The sequence below is a fragment of the Puma concolor genome, chromosome C1, assembly GCF_028749965.1.
Source record: "Puma concolor isolate L17-30 chromosome C1, mPumCon1.1.hap2, whole genome shotgun sequence".
Lineage (NCBI taxonomy): Eukaryota > Metazoa > Chordata > Mammalia > Carnivora > Felidae > Puma > Puma concolor.
In genome coordinates this window covers 115,070,691-115,085,699 of record NC_141674.1, presented here as the reverse complement: position 1 = coordinate 115,085,699, position 15,009 = coordinate 115,070,691, and the positions used below count along the sequence as shown (strand labels likewise).

Sequence of the window (15,009 nt, the reverse complement as noted above, 5' to 3'; positions counted from 1 at the left end):
GCCATATTTCATTCTTTCTCATTGCCACGTAGTATTCCATTGTATATAGAAACCACAATTCCTTTATCCATCTGTCAGTTGATGGACCTTTAGGCTCTTTCCATAATTTGGCTATTGTTGAAAGTGCTGCTATAAACATTGGGGTACAAGTGCCCCTATGCATCAGCACTCCTGTATCCCTTGGCACATCTCCAACGGCAAGGGAATTAAAAGCAAAAATGAACTATTGAGACCTCATGAAGATAAAAACTTCTGCACTGCAAAGGAAACAATCAACAAAACTAAAAGGCAACCGATGGAATGCATTTAGAAATTTTTAAAAAAATAGGCAAAATTTTATTTTTTCAAAGATTGACTTTCCTTTATCATTTCTTCTAAATCCCTCCAAAATCCTAGTCACCACTCAGCTTCTCACATTACAGAAATTTCCAATCCCTTTTACCTTTTTTACCCACCAAAGATTTCATGCCTTCTAGCTAATCCAGCTCCTCTATGAAGGAACATTCATAATCCTATAGGTTTAATAACTTTAGCATACTTGAGTTTAGGCAACCACCAGACTGATTCTTTTGGTGGTCGTCGTTCTTAGTCTCTGACTGAAGCTGATCTTAGCAACAGGCACTTTACTCCTGACTCTGCTGGTTGGACCTCAGCTTCTGATTCTTTTGACCAGCCCGCGACCCCATCAGTGGTACCCTGGCCTTACATTCAGCTGGAGCCTCTTATTTGCTCACAAATCTCTCTTTGTTCTTTCATCTTCATTCTGCCACCTCTGGAAGCCAAATTTAAGGCTGACATACCTAGTAGGACTTGGCGAGAGAAACATGTTGAAAATTGGTTTAGAAATGGCGATTGGATATAGATGGACACAAGCAGGAACCTGGGAAGACGGTTGCAAAAATTGTAACACGGTGTTCGTAAAACCCGAAATAGGATCAAGTAGAGGGCAAGCGAGAGAAAAATAAAAAAATAAAAGTGAGTATAAATCTGAGAAATCTTTCTTTCAACTGGTTTAATCAACAAATATTATTGAACATAGACATAGTCCCAGATACTAAATGGTAGAATAAAATAATATTCTCGGTCAACAAGATGTTTCCTATGGCTTACATTGGTCCTATATCATAGACCTTACACATGAGGGACTCAGGAAACACTTGTTCAGTTACATTAAGTCATTGATAAATTATATTTAAAGTTAAAATAGAAAAATTAAACAGCCAGTTGTGAACTCAATATTCCTAACCTGAGAATCAAAATAATAATAATAATAATAATAATAAGCCATCAGTGGCGGTATGGGAGGGAAAGGAGTAATATAAGAGGAAAGCAACCTAAAAAAGCATATTTGCGGCATATTTTGAGTTTGAGCTAATTATGGGACATCCATATGGGGATGTTCTTGAAAATCCAAGAATGGCTAACCTCACACAAGACAGCCAAATGGAAGACTCCCCACTGCCAGTCTGAACGAAATTCCTGCTGTCATTTTAGGGACTGGAAGCCAATTTTCAGACTGACAATATGCAAAGAGTCACGCTGACCTTGGTTCAAAGCCCAGTATAGACATTGACCAGGGTGTGAAATGGACTAAAACCCGTGTAGCCTCCTCATCCATCCACCGCAAATGATGGTCTCCCTCTGGCTGGGCTGCAGTGACTGCTGACAACCCAGACAGACAGCTGCACCAGAGGTGCTGGGAGAATTATGGTGGCCACCGCTGCCCTGCTGTTATACATACTGGGTTTGATTATGGTAGAGTCCTAGCAAGCCACTTATAAGTGAAGGACAGTACCTCCAAGTCAAATGTTACCTAAAATTTTAAGTAGAATTGTTTGTAAAGCTGAGAAAATATCCCAGAACCCTCTTGTGAATTCGTAGACAGGACTAGCTTCTCTTAGCCAGCTGCACCCCATCCGTCTCATCAATCACTATTGTAGGGCAGCAAGCGATGTGCCCAAGTCCACAGTGTTTGAGTGCTTTATAATTGCTTTAACTATCTTCAAAGCCTGGCAGACACTCTGATGTCTAGAATGTGCTCAGTGAAAGCTTGTTAAGTGGACAAATGAACGATAACCCCCGCCATTTACAGTTGAGGAATCTGAAATACAGAAAAGGAAAATGAGCGCATGCTCACAGTGAAGGTAAAAGAGGGCCCAGGATTCCTGGATCCGAAGTCAAAGGTCTTTTGCCTGGAATTGTTCATAAACATAAGGAGCTGCTTTAAAAAACATACGGATTATCTTTCAACCCAAAGTAGATGCTTGGTTTCCTGAGCTCAGGCTCTGTGTCTTTGACTTTCATCTTTATCTTCCTACAGCAAAGAGCACAACCATGCATGTTCAGCACGTAATCAAAAGGCGGATCCTGCATTAAGTTGGAGATGGATGTTTAGAAGAAGGTTTAACCTTCTTTTCATGACTCATTCTAGAGAGCCATGTTTTTTGGTCTGCTCATTATGAAGTCGTTTATCTCCTAGGATTTCATGGTGGAAAATGGAGATGGGGTCAGATTCAAGAGTAATATTAGAGTAGTTATTTTTGTTGTTTACTAAGTGAAATTATAGGTAACGAGGGGAAAAATAAATGAAGTTAAAAGCGTGAGTTGTCACTTCTAAGCACCGTTGTAGGCACTATACAAAATGCATGCTTTATGTCTTTTAAACAAAGTAGGCCATTAACTGTGCAATGCTAAGAGGAATTTTATCTCACCTATAAATACAAGTGAATCTGTTAAGCTCCAAATCCCCATGTACAGACAATTTACTGTGGTAATCAAGACGATCCTCACAATTTAACTTTGGGCCATCTGTTACTCTATTGGTATTTTAATAATAATGAATAAAAATATACGTTGACAACAAAAAGTGTTACTTAAAGTAGAATCGTCTTAAAGAGTCAATGATAATTTCTAAAAAGGTGTGTAAATATCATATTTACTCAGAATTCTCTTCTGTGCCTTTACCTTTTAATGTGAGAGAAGACCTTTAGTATATAACTGTACATATATATTGAGGAACAAATTACCCCCACTTCTTCAGATTGACAGTATCAACTAAAATGCTTGACTTGAGGATCCACACAAATATTCATAAGGACACAAGTCACTTTTCTTTTTCTCTTCTTACACTTTTTTAAATTTTTAAAAAAATGTTAAAGTTTATTTATTTATTTAAGAGAGAGTGAGGGGGGCAGAGAGAAAGAGAGAGTGAATCCTAAGCAGGCTCCATGCTGTCAGCACAGAGCCCAATGCGGGGCTGGAACTCAAGAACTGTGAGATCATGACCTGAGTCAGTCAGGAGTCAGACCTTTAACTGACTGAGCCACCCAGGCACCCCTCTTCTTCTGTTTTTTTAAATCCTTCCTTTAATGTTTTCTTATCTTTTTTTTTCTTTTTTCTTTTCTTTCTTTATTTCTTTTTTTTTTTTTTTTTTTTTTTTTTTTTTTGGAGAAACAGAGAAAAATGAGTTGGAGTTGAGGGAAGGGCAAAGAGAGAGGGAGAGAGAATCTTTTTTTTTCTTTTTGTTCTGATTCTTTATATTCTATGAAACTTTTTTTTTCAATATATGAAGTTTATTGTCAAATTGGTTTCCATACAACACCCAGTGCTCATCCCAAAAGGTGCCCAAGGGAGAGAGAATCTTAAGCAGGCTCCGTGTTCAGCACAGAGGTCTATGTGGGGCTCGATCTCATGACCCTGAGATCATGACCTGAGCCAAAATCAAGACTCCGATGCTTAACTGACTGAGCCACCCAGGCGCTCCATGTTTTCTTTACTTTTTGATGTTGAAGGAAGAAATAAGAAGGCAAGGAAAATAGAGAAGAAATTAAAAATATTTTGAAAGTTACAGGCTATTCTTTACTATTTTTCTGTTATCTAGGAGGTGGCAACTATGCCTTTCCTTTTGCACAAAGAAAGTTATTCATTAAAACAAAATGTTATGAAAAATAATATAACTAATGGTTATCAGGCTAAGGCAAAGGCGGCAGGAAACCCTGCCCTAGTGGTCGCCATCTGGGAGTGAGGAAACCTGAGTTTTGGTCCAAGCTAGTCAGTCCATCGATTAACTGAATAATCCTGAGCAGACTATAAACCTGAGGTTCTCATTGCTGAAGTGAAGGGCTTGAATTTCACAACTTCAGACGGGTCTTTGGGTTTTGCTACCCTCTTAGTCCATGAATGTATGTAAGTCATTTGCAAATAAGAATGAGGTTGTTCAACAGTTACACAATGCAAAGAGCTGTGTTGCTTTCCATCATACCCATAGGAGTGGATTTTTATCTGCCCGGGCATGGGGTAGGGTAAGAAGTGGCATTTCTATTATAAAGGAAAATATTAAAGATGGCAATGAAGTTATTTTTTGAGGAAAAAGGGAGAATTAATAAATCGCACGAGAGTATGGGTTTGCATTTTTAAATAGCCTTTTAATTTCATCTCCTTTCCACACCAAATCTTTTATAGACAAGCCCAATCCACAGTATTTTTAAGAGTATATTTTGAAAATATCCTACTACGCCAATGCATCCCTAAAGTGTGGAAAATGGTTTTCTGGTAAAATCATGATGGTCCATCTCAGGTTCTGTGTCCCCTTGAAAGCCTGACTTTGGTCCCTCGGTATGTTTTCCCCAAACTTCAAATGTCTCTCTCCCCACCTGAGTTTCTTCACTGTCTCCACTTTCCTCATGTAAATACAGACAAACATCCAGCTCGCTTTTGTAGGAACCGACTGCTCGATTTAGCGTTGTGGAGACATACTGTCAGAAGGCTGGGATGCGAGTGGTGTCTAAAATGTAATGACAACACGAGTTTGCTTATTTAGATCCTGCAGAAATGGTGGAGCAAATGGCGCTTTGTTTCTTTCTTTCCCAGCCATGTGTTTGGTGTGATGTTGGCCCAGTCTCTGCAAGGCTGGCAATCCACAGAGGGGGCGGACTGCCCCATGCAATGTGTCCTCACTCTCCAGTGATTCCTCACCCCTTCACTTCCCCTCCATTTCATATTCTTCTTCTCATCTGGCCTTCCGTAAACCTCCAGGGCCAAAGAGCTACCAGTGACACCAATTCTTGAGCAGGTATTGTGACAGAGACAAGATCCCAGAAATAAAATTGTTGAAATGGTTGTTCTCAATGATAGCAAGTATTACAAACCATTCATACAGTGCTTCCTGTTTTCCTTCTGTGCTTTCTCCTTTAAAGGTGACTTTTCCCCATTTTTTCTCATTCTGTTTAAAATGAGAAACAGAATGAGAAAAGAGATTTTCTCATTTCTGAGAAATGAGACAGTCTTCTCTGCCAGAGAAGACTCTCTTGATTTTGCAGACAACGGAGACCCTGCTTAGTGCATTTGAATATATTACTTGGAATCACCAAGGCAAGAGAAGGAACCAATGTAGAGTGAGGAGCTCCTAGCTCTAGCTTTTCTGATGCTTTCCACTGTCCCAGACTGTCCCAAATCATGAATTAAAACATAGATAAATTGTTCTCACTTATGCTAGATCCTTCTCTTCTGCTTTAAGCATAAGATGCATGTCTACAAATAATACACACTTTGGGACTTAGAATGGTTAGGTGGACAAATCTTAATTCCCAATGACCAGGGTTAATTTGATTAGAGGCCTGGTCTATTCTCAGTTTAGGTGACATAGAGAAGACAGAAGGGACTATGTATTGGCTGGAGAAAAGAGGTCTTTATTCTTTTCTGATCTGAAAATTTCCCATTATTATTGCTATTAGGGGTAGAACAAAAGTTCAGCCGTGTTCTTTAAAGGCCACTATTGGGGCGCCTGGGTGGCTCGTCGGTTAAGCGGCCGACTTCAGCTCAGGTCATGATTTCGCGGTCCGTGAGTTCGAGCCCCGCGTCGGGCTCTGTGCTGACATCTCAGAGCCTGGAGCCTGTTTCGGATTCTGTGTCTCCCTTTCTCTCTGACCCTCCCCCGTTCATGCTCTGTCTCTCTCTGTCTCAAAAATAAATAAACGTTAAAAAAATTTAAAAAAATAAATAAATAAGGGCCACTATTGCAATGAGCAGGGTCCATGACAAGAAGTTTCCTGAAGGCTCTCCCCTGAACCTATCCTTTGACACAGATTGTTTTTGATGGGTTTACTAATTCCCAAAGTGGAAACACTGACCCCACACAGTGAGATACAAGGAAGGTACAGTTCAGAAGAGGAAATGGCCGGTGGAAATGGCAGCTGTTTTCACGAGGCCAGTGAACTTTGGAAGCAAACTCTCCCTGAGGCGAGCACCTTGTGAAAGGGGAGACTGCAAAGGCCTGGGGGAGACACAGCAGATCACTTACCTGGGTGTTTGTATAGCCGGGTCCCCATTTTAGTGGGTTGAGTGTAACCTTGGGTAAAATTCTCCTAAACTTCCTCATAAGTTTTATTCTGTCTTTCTGTCTTTCTTTCTTTCTTTCTTTCTTTCTTTCTTTCTTTCTTTCTTTCTTCTTTCTCTTTCTTTCCTTCATTGCTCAATAGTCTCTGAGATACTTGAGGTCTAAGACTCAATTTCACTGCACTCAATCCCTAGTGCCTATCCAAGGTCAAACATAAAGTATATCTTTATAAATATTTATTGGACTGAATTAAATTGCAATGATTAGGTCACTTCTGTTTCTACTTAGGGGAAACATAGGGTTAGGGGCACAAAGCTCAAACATGTCATTGGTATATATTAAAAAAAAAATCCTAAGACGGGCACCTGGGTGGCTTAGTTGGTTGAGCATCCGACTTCAGCTCAGGTCACGATTTCATGGTTTGTGAGTGTGGCCCTGTGTTGGGCTCTGTGCTGACAGCTCAGAGCCTAGAGCCTGCTTCAGATTCTGTGTCTCCCTCTCTCTCTCTGCTTCTCCCCCTCTCATATTCTGTCTGTCTCTTTCTCTCTCAAAAAATAAACATTAAAATTGTTTTTAAATCTTAAGAACCTAATAAAAATGGTAACACGACTTCATACATGTTATATGTTTAAAGACTACGTAAATGCTATAATAAACATGGTATTTTATCTTTAGAAAATCTTCAATTTGCTTGTGGAAGTGGGTGTCAGAAGGGTTGTGAGCTATTAGAGAGTAGTGGAGGAGTGTTATCTGAAATTGGAAGATGGTCGTAACTGCAGATGCAGACAGGTGTGGCTCATAGCATAGCTGTGAAGTCCGATATTGTATGGTCTTTCACGTGGGTGTGTGTACAGGCATGGTGTATTTCTGTGGGCTTCAGTTCCACTGATTCCAGTTTTCTGTATTCACCTAGTGTTTCCTGATGATGAAATAGGCATAAGCAAGTGTGAGATTTGCATTATATTCAAATTGTCTCCTACTACATAAATAGTGTAACCGATCTGCGTTTCCATACAAATGTATTGGAAGTGTATATGCATCTCCCCTCACCTGCATTTTATGCCTGGAATAAAGTAGCCGTGAGCTCTGCTTTCTATTAGCAGAATGACCATAACTGCAGAGGTGTCCTTGCTGTGATTTTTATGTCGTTCCTCTTTAGTGAGGATTTGACTATCTTTTGTGTTTGTCAAATACCTCAAAAAATTTTTCAAACATTTGTGTTGGGGTAAAAAAAAAAAAAAAAAAAAAAAAAACAACCCTCAAAATACACTTAGCCAGTGGATTTTTTAACACATTTAACAAACAAAAATTTAATCCTTATGTTTCTCATTAATGTTCCTGTGGTGAGATGAAATAGTCCTCTCTATGAATTTTCTGGATAAAGAAGCAGCCCCATATCCAATGCACATTTAAAAATTTTAAAAAGAAATCAGACCAACTTTTCTTGAAAGCCCTTAATACATCAAGTTTACCTTTAATCTGAATGACATAAAATCATGGTTGAATGAGGTATGTCTACATTTCATTATGTCATTTTGCAATGTCCTGCAAAATCAACTGTGCACAAAATGAAAAATTGGAAAATCATTTGGTCCTGTTGTGTGAACTAGTCCCTCCCTTGCTTCCTTCCTTCTTTCCTTCCTTCCTTCTTTCCTCCCTCCCTACTTCCCTCCCTCCCTTCCTTCACCATCCATTTCTTTCAACAAACCTTTACTGAAGGCCTATTATGTATCAGATTATTTGCAAAGTCCCACAAAGAGTGTACCATTTGGTGTAAGGTGCAAACAAATAAATGAATTATTACAGAACATTTACATGACCAGTTTGCTATGTGAAGAGCAGAATTGTCTGCATGAGATCACATGGTTCATTTGGAGGAACATGTCTGTGTTGTCAAGACCACATCTTTGCCCATGACCCCACCCTGTTCTACATTTGAACAGCATCAAAGAAGCCTTAGAAAGCATACCTGTCTGTGCTGTTTTGAAGGGACACATGCACCCTCATGTTTATAGCAGCACTATCAACAATAGCCAAAGTATGGAAAGAGCCCTTGGTGGATGAATGGATAAAGAAGATGTGGTATACACTCACACACACACACACACACACACACACACATGATGGAGTATTACTCAGCAATCAAAAAGAATGAAATCTTGCCATTTGCAACTACGTGGATGGAACTGGAGGGTATTATGCTGAGTGAAATTAGTCAGTCAGAAAAAGACAAATATCATATATCTTTATTCATATGAGGACTTTAAGAGACAAAACATAAAGGGAAGGGAAACAAAAATAATATAAAAACAGGGAGGGGGACAAACTCATAAATACGGAGAACAAACTGAGGGTTATTGGAGGGGTTGTGGGAAGGGGGATGGGCTAAATGGGGAAAGGGCACTAAGGAATCTACTCCTGAAATCATTGTTTCACTTATATGCTAACTAATTTGGATGTAAATTTTTAAAAATGAAAAATAAAATTAAAAAAAAAGGAAAAAAAAAGCAAGCATACCTGTCACATTTGGGAAGGCTGGAGAAGCCGTTATTGAAGTGAATAGCAGATTCAAGATTGTACACAATTGGGGACTATTCTCGCTTACTTTACGCAATGAATTATTACAATTAGCCATTCATTTTCCAAAGATTTTCACACAACTGGGAGTGAGACATTTTAAATCATTCTGTCTAGATACAACTATGGCAGGATCCCTTAGGGATTGAAGATGGGAAAATAGGTAAACAATCGTATCCCCCCTTCAACAGTCTTCCTCCTTCTAGAATAAGCTCAATAGCCATAACTTGAGGCTTTTCTCAAGTGAGTGATTAAAGGAATGGGTGATTGTTAGACTCCTGAGTGAGACAAATCAGTGAGATTTCTGGCCACACCAGTTTCTAGTGTTGTGACCTTGGACAAACTATTTAACATCTCTGAATATCAGTGTCTCCAACTGTAAAGGAATTTATACCAGTCTTTCAGGATTGTGAGGAATGAATGAAATAGCCCATGGAAACAATTGGTACTGGCCTTGTTCAGAGCATTGGTTAATTAATAATGGGGTTAATGCCATGATTCTTCCCTTTATGGGCTCTCTCTTGCTAATACAATTTGCTTTCTTTCTTTCCTATCATTATAGACAATTGTGATGACCCATTAGCATCCCTGCTCTCTCCAATGGCTTTTTCCAGTTCTTCAGACCTCGCTGGTACTCACAGCCCAGCTCAACTCAACCGAAGAGTTGGTGAGTAAGATGACTAAAACTCAAAAGGCAAATGCTAAATAAGCATGCTGTGGGGAAATGGAATAAAAGGACATTCCTATTCACTGGGATCATGTCCAAGAGCAGTGTTGAGAAGAAGAAAGGGAAAGGGGGTTACAATGGAATTAAGCCATGTTTCCTAGTGCATAATGGATATTCAAAGTATGCTTGTTCTTGCCTCCCCAACTCACACTATTTTTCTCTGATTATCATGAGAGGCCTTTGTAAAAATAAGTTTTTAAAAAAATGCTTTATTTTTATATTTCATGTCTCTAACATGAATGGCTACCAACATACATTATTATTGTAGCATGTACACAATAAATGTGTGAAATCTACTAAGATTTTTCCTTCAAGAACTTAAATTTTAACAACAAAAAATGTTGCTAATTTTAAAAATATATAGTACTATGAAGTAAAAGTAAGAAAATACAATACAGAAAAGTAAGTAAGTAATAAAGTAAGTAAGAAAATGCAAGGCAAACCTACCAACTAGTACTTGTGGTTAAATGTTGGGTGGGTATCTTTACAATGTGTGATGGAAGTAAGAGCAGACACCCTTAACTGATCTCTTATGTGACGTGTCTTTAACAAATTATAATGTTGGCTATTCTAGATAGATCTGTTTTTAGTCAGAGTTGGATGTTGACTTTTATAATGTGTATTTGAATTTGTTAATTTTTAAAAATTATTTAACATCTGGTTATCTTTGTATATTTACATATCTAGTGAATATTATAAACGTCTTCAAGTTGAGAAAAATAATTTATATGCAACTTCAAGAGGTACAGTGATCTGTTAGAGTTCATATTAATTATTCTTGACTGTATCTTCTCATCGATAATATGAGGCCTATCATATTAGTAAGCTTTCTAGTGTTGGCCCATCTATACATTCTGGAACAGATTTTAATTGCTCATTGTGTTATGGATATCATTTTTAGGTGTATTTATTTATATATGAGAGAGGGCGACAGAGAGAGAGTGTGTGGGAGGGGCAGAGAGAGAGGGAGAGAGAGAATCCCAAGCAGGCTCCTCACTGTGAGCACGGAGCCTGATATAGGGCTCGAACTCACAAACCATGAGATCATGATCTGAGGCAAAACCAATAGTCAGGTGCTTAAACAACTGAGCCACCCAGGAGCCCCAAGGGTATCATTTTTATAAGTGCAGGATGATTTAACTGGTTGACATTTTAATTTATAGTTTTTAATCTTCATTAATGGTGAGAGTGCTGTGTAATTTTTGTTTGTGTATTTGATGTTTGTTTCGTACTACGTTTCACAAGTATGCTGTTATAATGGGATCCGTAATTTAAGTTAGCAATTTCTATGGCTTTGTTAAGAAAAGATTTTAAGAATGCTATTCTAAAGAGAAATAGAATGACCAATCAAAAACCCAGCAGGAAAATATTAATAATTGTGTATTAACACTGCCTTTTTGCTGAACACTCTGTGCCAAGAACTTTGTAAAGCATTTCACCTATCAAGGAATTTCGTCTTCGGAAAGCTACCGTAAGATGCGTGTTATTACATTTTAACTTCAGATGGGGTTCCTGGGTCTCAGAAAAGTTGTATAACTTGCTTAAAATCACAAAATTTGGAAGGAGAAATGCTTTGATCAAATCTAAGACATCTGAACCCAAAGTTTTGCTCCTCACCACCACATGAGCAAACTGATTCACTAAGACAGGTTAAAGAGGGCTATGTTAGAAAGAGACTTGGAATCTAATTGGCCAGGGTTCAAGTGCTGCCCACAGCATTTACTTGCAAGCCCTGTGAGTGTCTGAAAATTGCCTATCTGCTCTTGACTTCAGTTCTTTATCTGTAAAGTGGACCAGTAATGCCTGCTTTGACACATGATGCTCAGACTGTGGCAAGCCTTGCATATTAAAAAGATCCTTCTCGATGCAGGGTAGAGAATCTGACCTGAGCAGGGAGGTCCACTTGGCAATTTCAGGAAGAAACCAGAGTTGGAAGATTTTAATTTGTACGCCAACAGGGCATCTGGAGCCAGAGTTCTCCCCAGTTTAACCCAACTGTGAAGTGGCAGAAAGTCATTACTGCCTAGTAGCACCTCTGCAGTTTCCTGGGAACCTGTGAGTCTGGTCACAGGCTGGCTCATCCCCTGGTGGACAATATTGACAGAGCAGATGTCTCTGCTCTGATTTATTGTAATTATTCTGCTCACTGGGAAATCTGGGTGCCGGAGTCCAAGGATAGCACCGGTGTGTTCAGAGAGGACATTGACCTCTCTTTCTTCTTCCAGCTAGAGTCTAAATCAGGAAGGTCATGCAGGGGCAACAGTCTCAGAATGTTGAAATGCACTGGCCTTGTCCTCCAACAAACTCCCAGGCCTAGCAGCCTCCGGTTCACTCACTGGGTCCAACCACTGCCCTCAGGGGGAAGTCAACACAGCCTCAAGGAGAGAGTGGATCACTGGTTCCCATCCAAGAGCTGTGCATTTGAATCACCTAGATAGCTTTAGAAGTAGCAATGCATGAGCTCGTAGTCCAGATACTCTGAATTAATTGTCTGGAGTGGGATCCAAGGGTGGATATTGATAAAATAAGTAAATACAAGCTTTCCAGGAGATTCTAAATTGCAAGACTTGCAACTACTAGGTTGAGTGAATTCATAAATCAAAAATCACTCTATTAATATTTATTGAGCACCTAATATGTGCTAGGCACTCTGTTAGAACCCTGGCACATAGTTGGTAAAAATAATCACAAATCCTATTCATAGTTTACAACGTTAATTTAAATTAGCATATCATTAATAGCTAACATTTGTTAGTGATAATATTGATATTATTACTTTTATATATGTAATATAAATAATATGTATGTGTAAATATACATATATAGTTGGATAGATAGAAAGTCAAATATATACATATGGTTATGTATATATACACAAAGTCACATATTAGAGAAAAGGTGATAAATACAGGGTTGGATATATATAAATATATATATCCATATATTAGGGTATATATACATATATAGCATATGTGTATATAGTATATATATGCACGCATACATAATACTTATACAGAATATATAAATATAGTGTATATTATAATAAAACATATTATATTCATATTAAGCACAGATTTTTTCATGTGAGTTTTCTAAATATAAAATTTTTAAAGTTGAGAAAACTGTAATTTTTTATTTTGATTGGAAATATTAGTATAAAGCAGTGATTTATTTTTCACCTGCTACAAATAGACTTATATGCTGTCTGTCCACCAAAACAGCCTAGAAGTAATTACATATCTCTGTCTAATGAACACCTCTTTCTATATTTCTTCCTTTAAAACTTCCCTTTTATTTTAAATAGGAAAGATATTCAGTATACCCCAAAGTGCAAACTGGTATGCACGGTGTGAAACAGTTATACAGATATACAGATATACATGGAGATTTCAAAGAACATCTTGGTTTTCATTTGAATTCTCCATGTAGTGTTTTAAACAGCAAGTTCCCTGGCAGATGGAAATCATTGCTACTCAGCACTGTCATGATCAGGTTTGGCTCCTCCCTAAGTGGTAGGGTTGGGTGTCTACCATCATACAACTAAATCTCATATCAGCAATCTACTTACTACTTACCAAGAGCCATCACTGTTCTAGGCCTTTAAGGTGCATCACTACTACCCTCTACACAGGTGTTATTATCTTGGTTTCATAGATTTAAAAAAATGCCATGGCACACAGTGGGGAAAAAAAAGAATATTAGAATAAATATGTTTAGGTAGAGACAAAACTAGCTACTATCTTACAGTACAATAAAATTGGGGGGTTGTATCTTCTCTACTGGAAAAATACTTATAAGTTAACATGTAACTTCTCAGTATCTAAGATCTAATAATCAATCAGTGAATAACAAAACCAAATAACAGGCATATTCTAGAGAATTAAAGAATCATTGAGTGGTCCTGTTGAAAACTGCCCAGGATGATATTGAAAAGACATAGCATACTCTTTTTTGATTTCCAAGTTCTGGGTGATGTTTTTTCTTAACATACTCCATTTCTTCATCCCTGCCTTCATTCGTTCATTCACCTATCACAGTATTTCATGAATTCCTTCTACTCTACCCCATTCAGCCTTCTATCCATTTATCAGGAAACGTCCTGGTATGTCACCCAAGATGAAATACAAGCTGTAAAATTCTTGACCTCCATGAGACTATGTCTCCCTCGTATTGAGTGCACTCAACCGTGTTCTTGTAGCTGTTCACTCTTGAGCTATTTCACAGAGGTGAACTTGGCTGCAAGTCCTGGGCACGATTTAAAACTGCTGCCTCCACTGGGATCACACACCTCTGGCGTACATTGAACATAGGTAATGAAGGCCCACTTTACCTCTCATCTGGGCTCAGAACTCAAGCGCACACGGTTTTCTGACCTATACGCAGGAAGAAAGAATGCCCCACTGGTAACTTTGTCACGTTGGAAGCAGGGATCAACTCAAAAGTTGAAAAGAAGACTATAGAAAAGGCGTGCCGATGAGTGTCCTCACGCCCTAAGTAAAGCAAGTGTCATGAGTTCTGACTAGTGACTAGTGACAAACTAATATTTCTGAGAAAAAAACGCAGTCTTGGAAACAGCCTTTGCCCTTAGGTACTGCTGTGGGAGCCACATTCTGGGCAACCTGCAAAACTAACAGGGAGATTGGTTGGCTAATGCCCACCATAATAGCATTCGTATTGTTATCTTATCTAGGGATGGGATTTGCCAAATCGAATTTGTGTTCTCTCCCTCCACAACATCCCTCAGCCCTTTTGTCATCCACCCACAAGGAAATAAAAATTAAAAAAGAAGAGAGACAGAACAAATTACTTTTAAAAAAAAACATGACAAAATATATCAAACTGGGGGTCAGATCGCCATTAACTTAGGTTACCAAGTCAATCTATATAATTGTGGCTTAGGAGGGATCTGACTTTGTCAAATGGGATTTGTTTTGTGGCAAGAAAGCTTTTGATCTGGGCTTTAAAGTCAGCTGGGCTTTGAGAAGCACTAACTGTCAGCAGGAAGCCCAGAGCTGGTGGCACTGTGTGAAGCCGCTGAACTGTGGGTTAGATGTGCTCCAAAGTGAGGGGAAGGTTTTAAGTTACTTTCTATGATTAAAAGGCAAATAACAACAGACATCTCTGGCCCCGGGAGAGGAAAGGTTTGTATTTTTCTTTCCCCGTCCCATTCCTTTCCCCATCCGCAGTTCTGCAAACCATTACGTTTGCCATTTGTTCCTTGAAATTTTAATCTTTCTTCCTCACTTGATATATTTTTGAGATGCTTGCCTGTGTAAGTTGAGATTGTGTGTTTCTAGCATGACAATTTTGTTGCCATGGAGAATCTGATTTTTTTTTTTTTATGTCAGGGCCTTTCCCAGCTTCCTGGGCT

The 15,009-nt window shown here is 38.7% G+C and overlaps 1 protein-coding gene across 2 annotated transcripts in view; it reads left to right on the top strand.

The window, feature by feature from the left end:
* Window positions 1-15,009, top strand: part of CNTNAP5 (contactin associated protein family member 5) — an 811,538-nt gene that overhangs the window by 173,830 nt on the left and 622,699 nt on the right. For both annotated transcript variants that reach the window (XM_086718348.1, XM_086718347.1), the window contains exon 2: window positions 9,474-9,578. In XM_086718348.1, coding sequence (XP_086574474.1) covers window positions 9,474-9,578 — 105 coding nt within the window. The remainder of the gene's footprint in view (window positions 1-9,473; window positions 9,579-15,009) is intronic.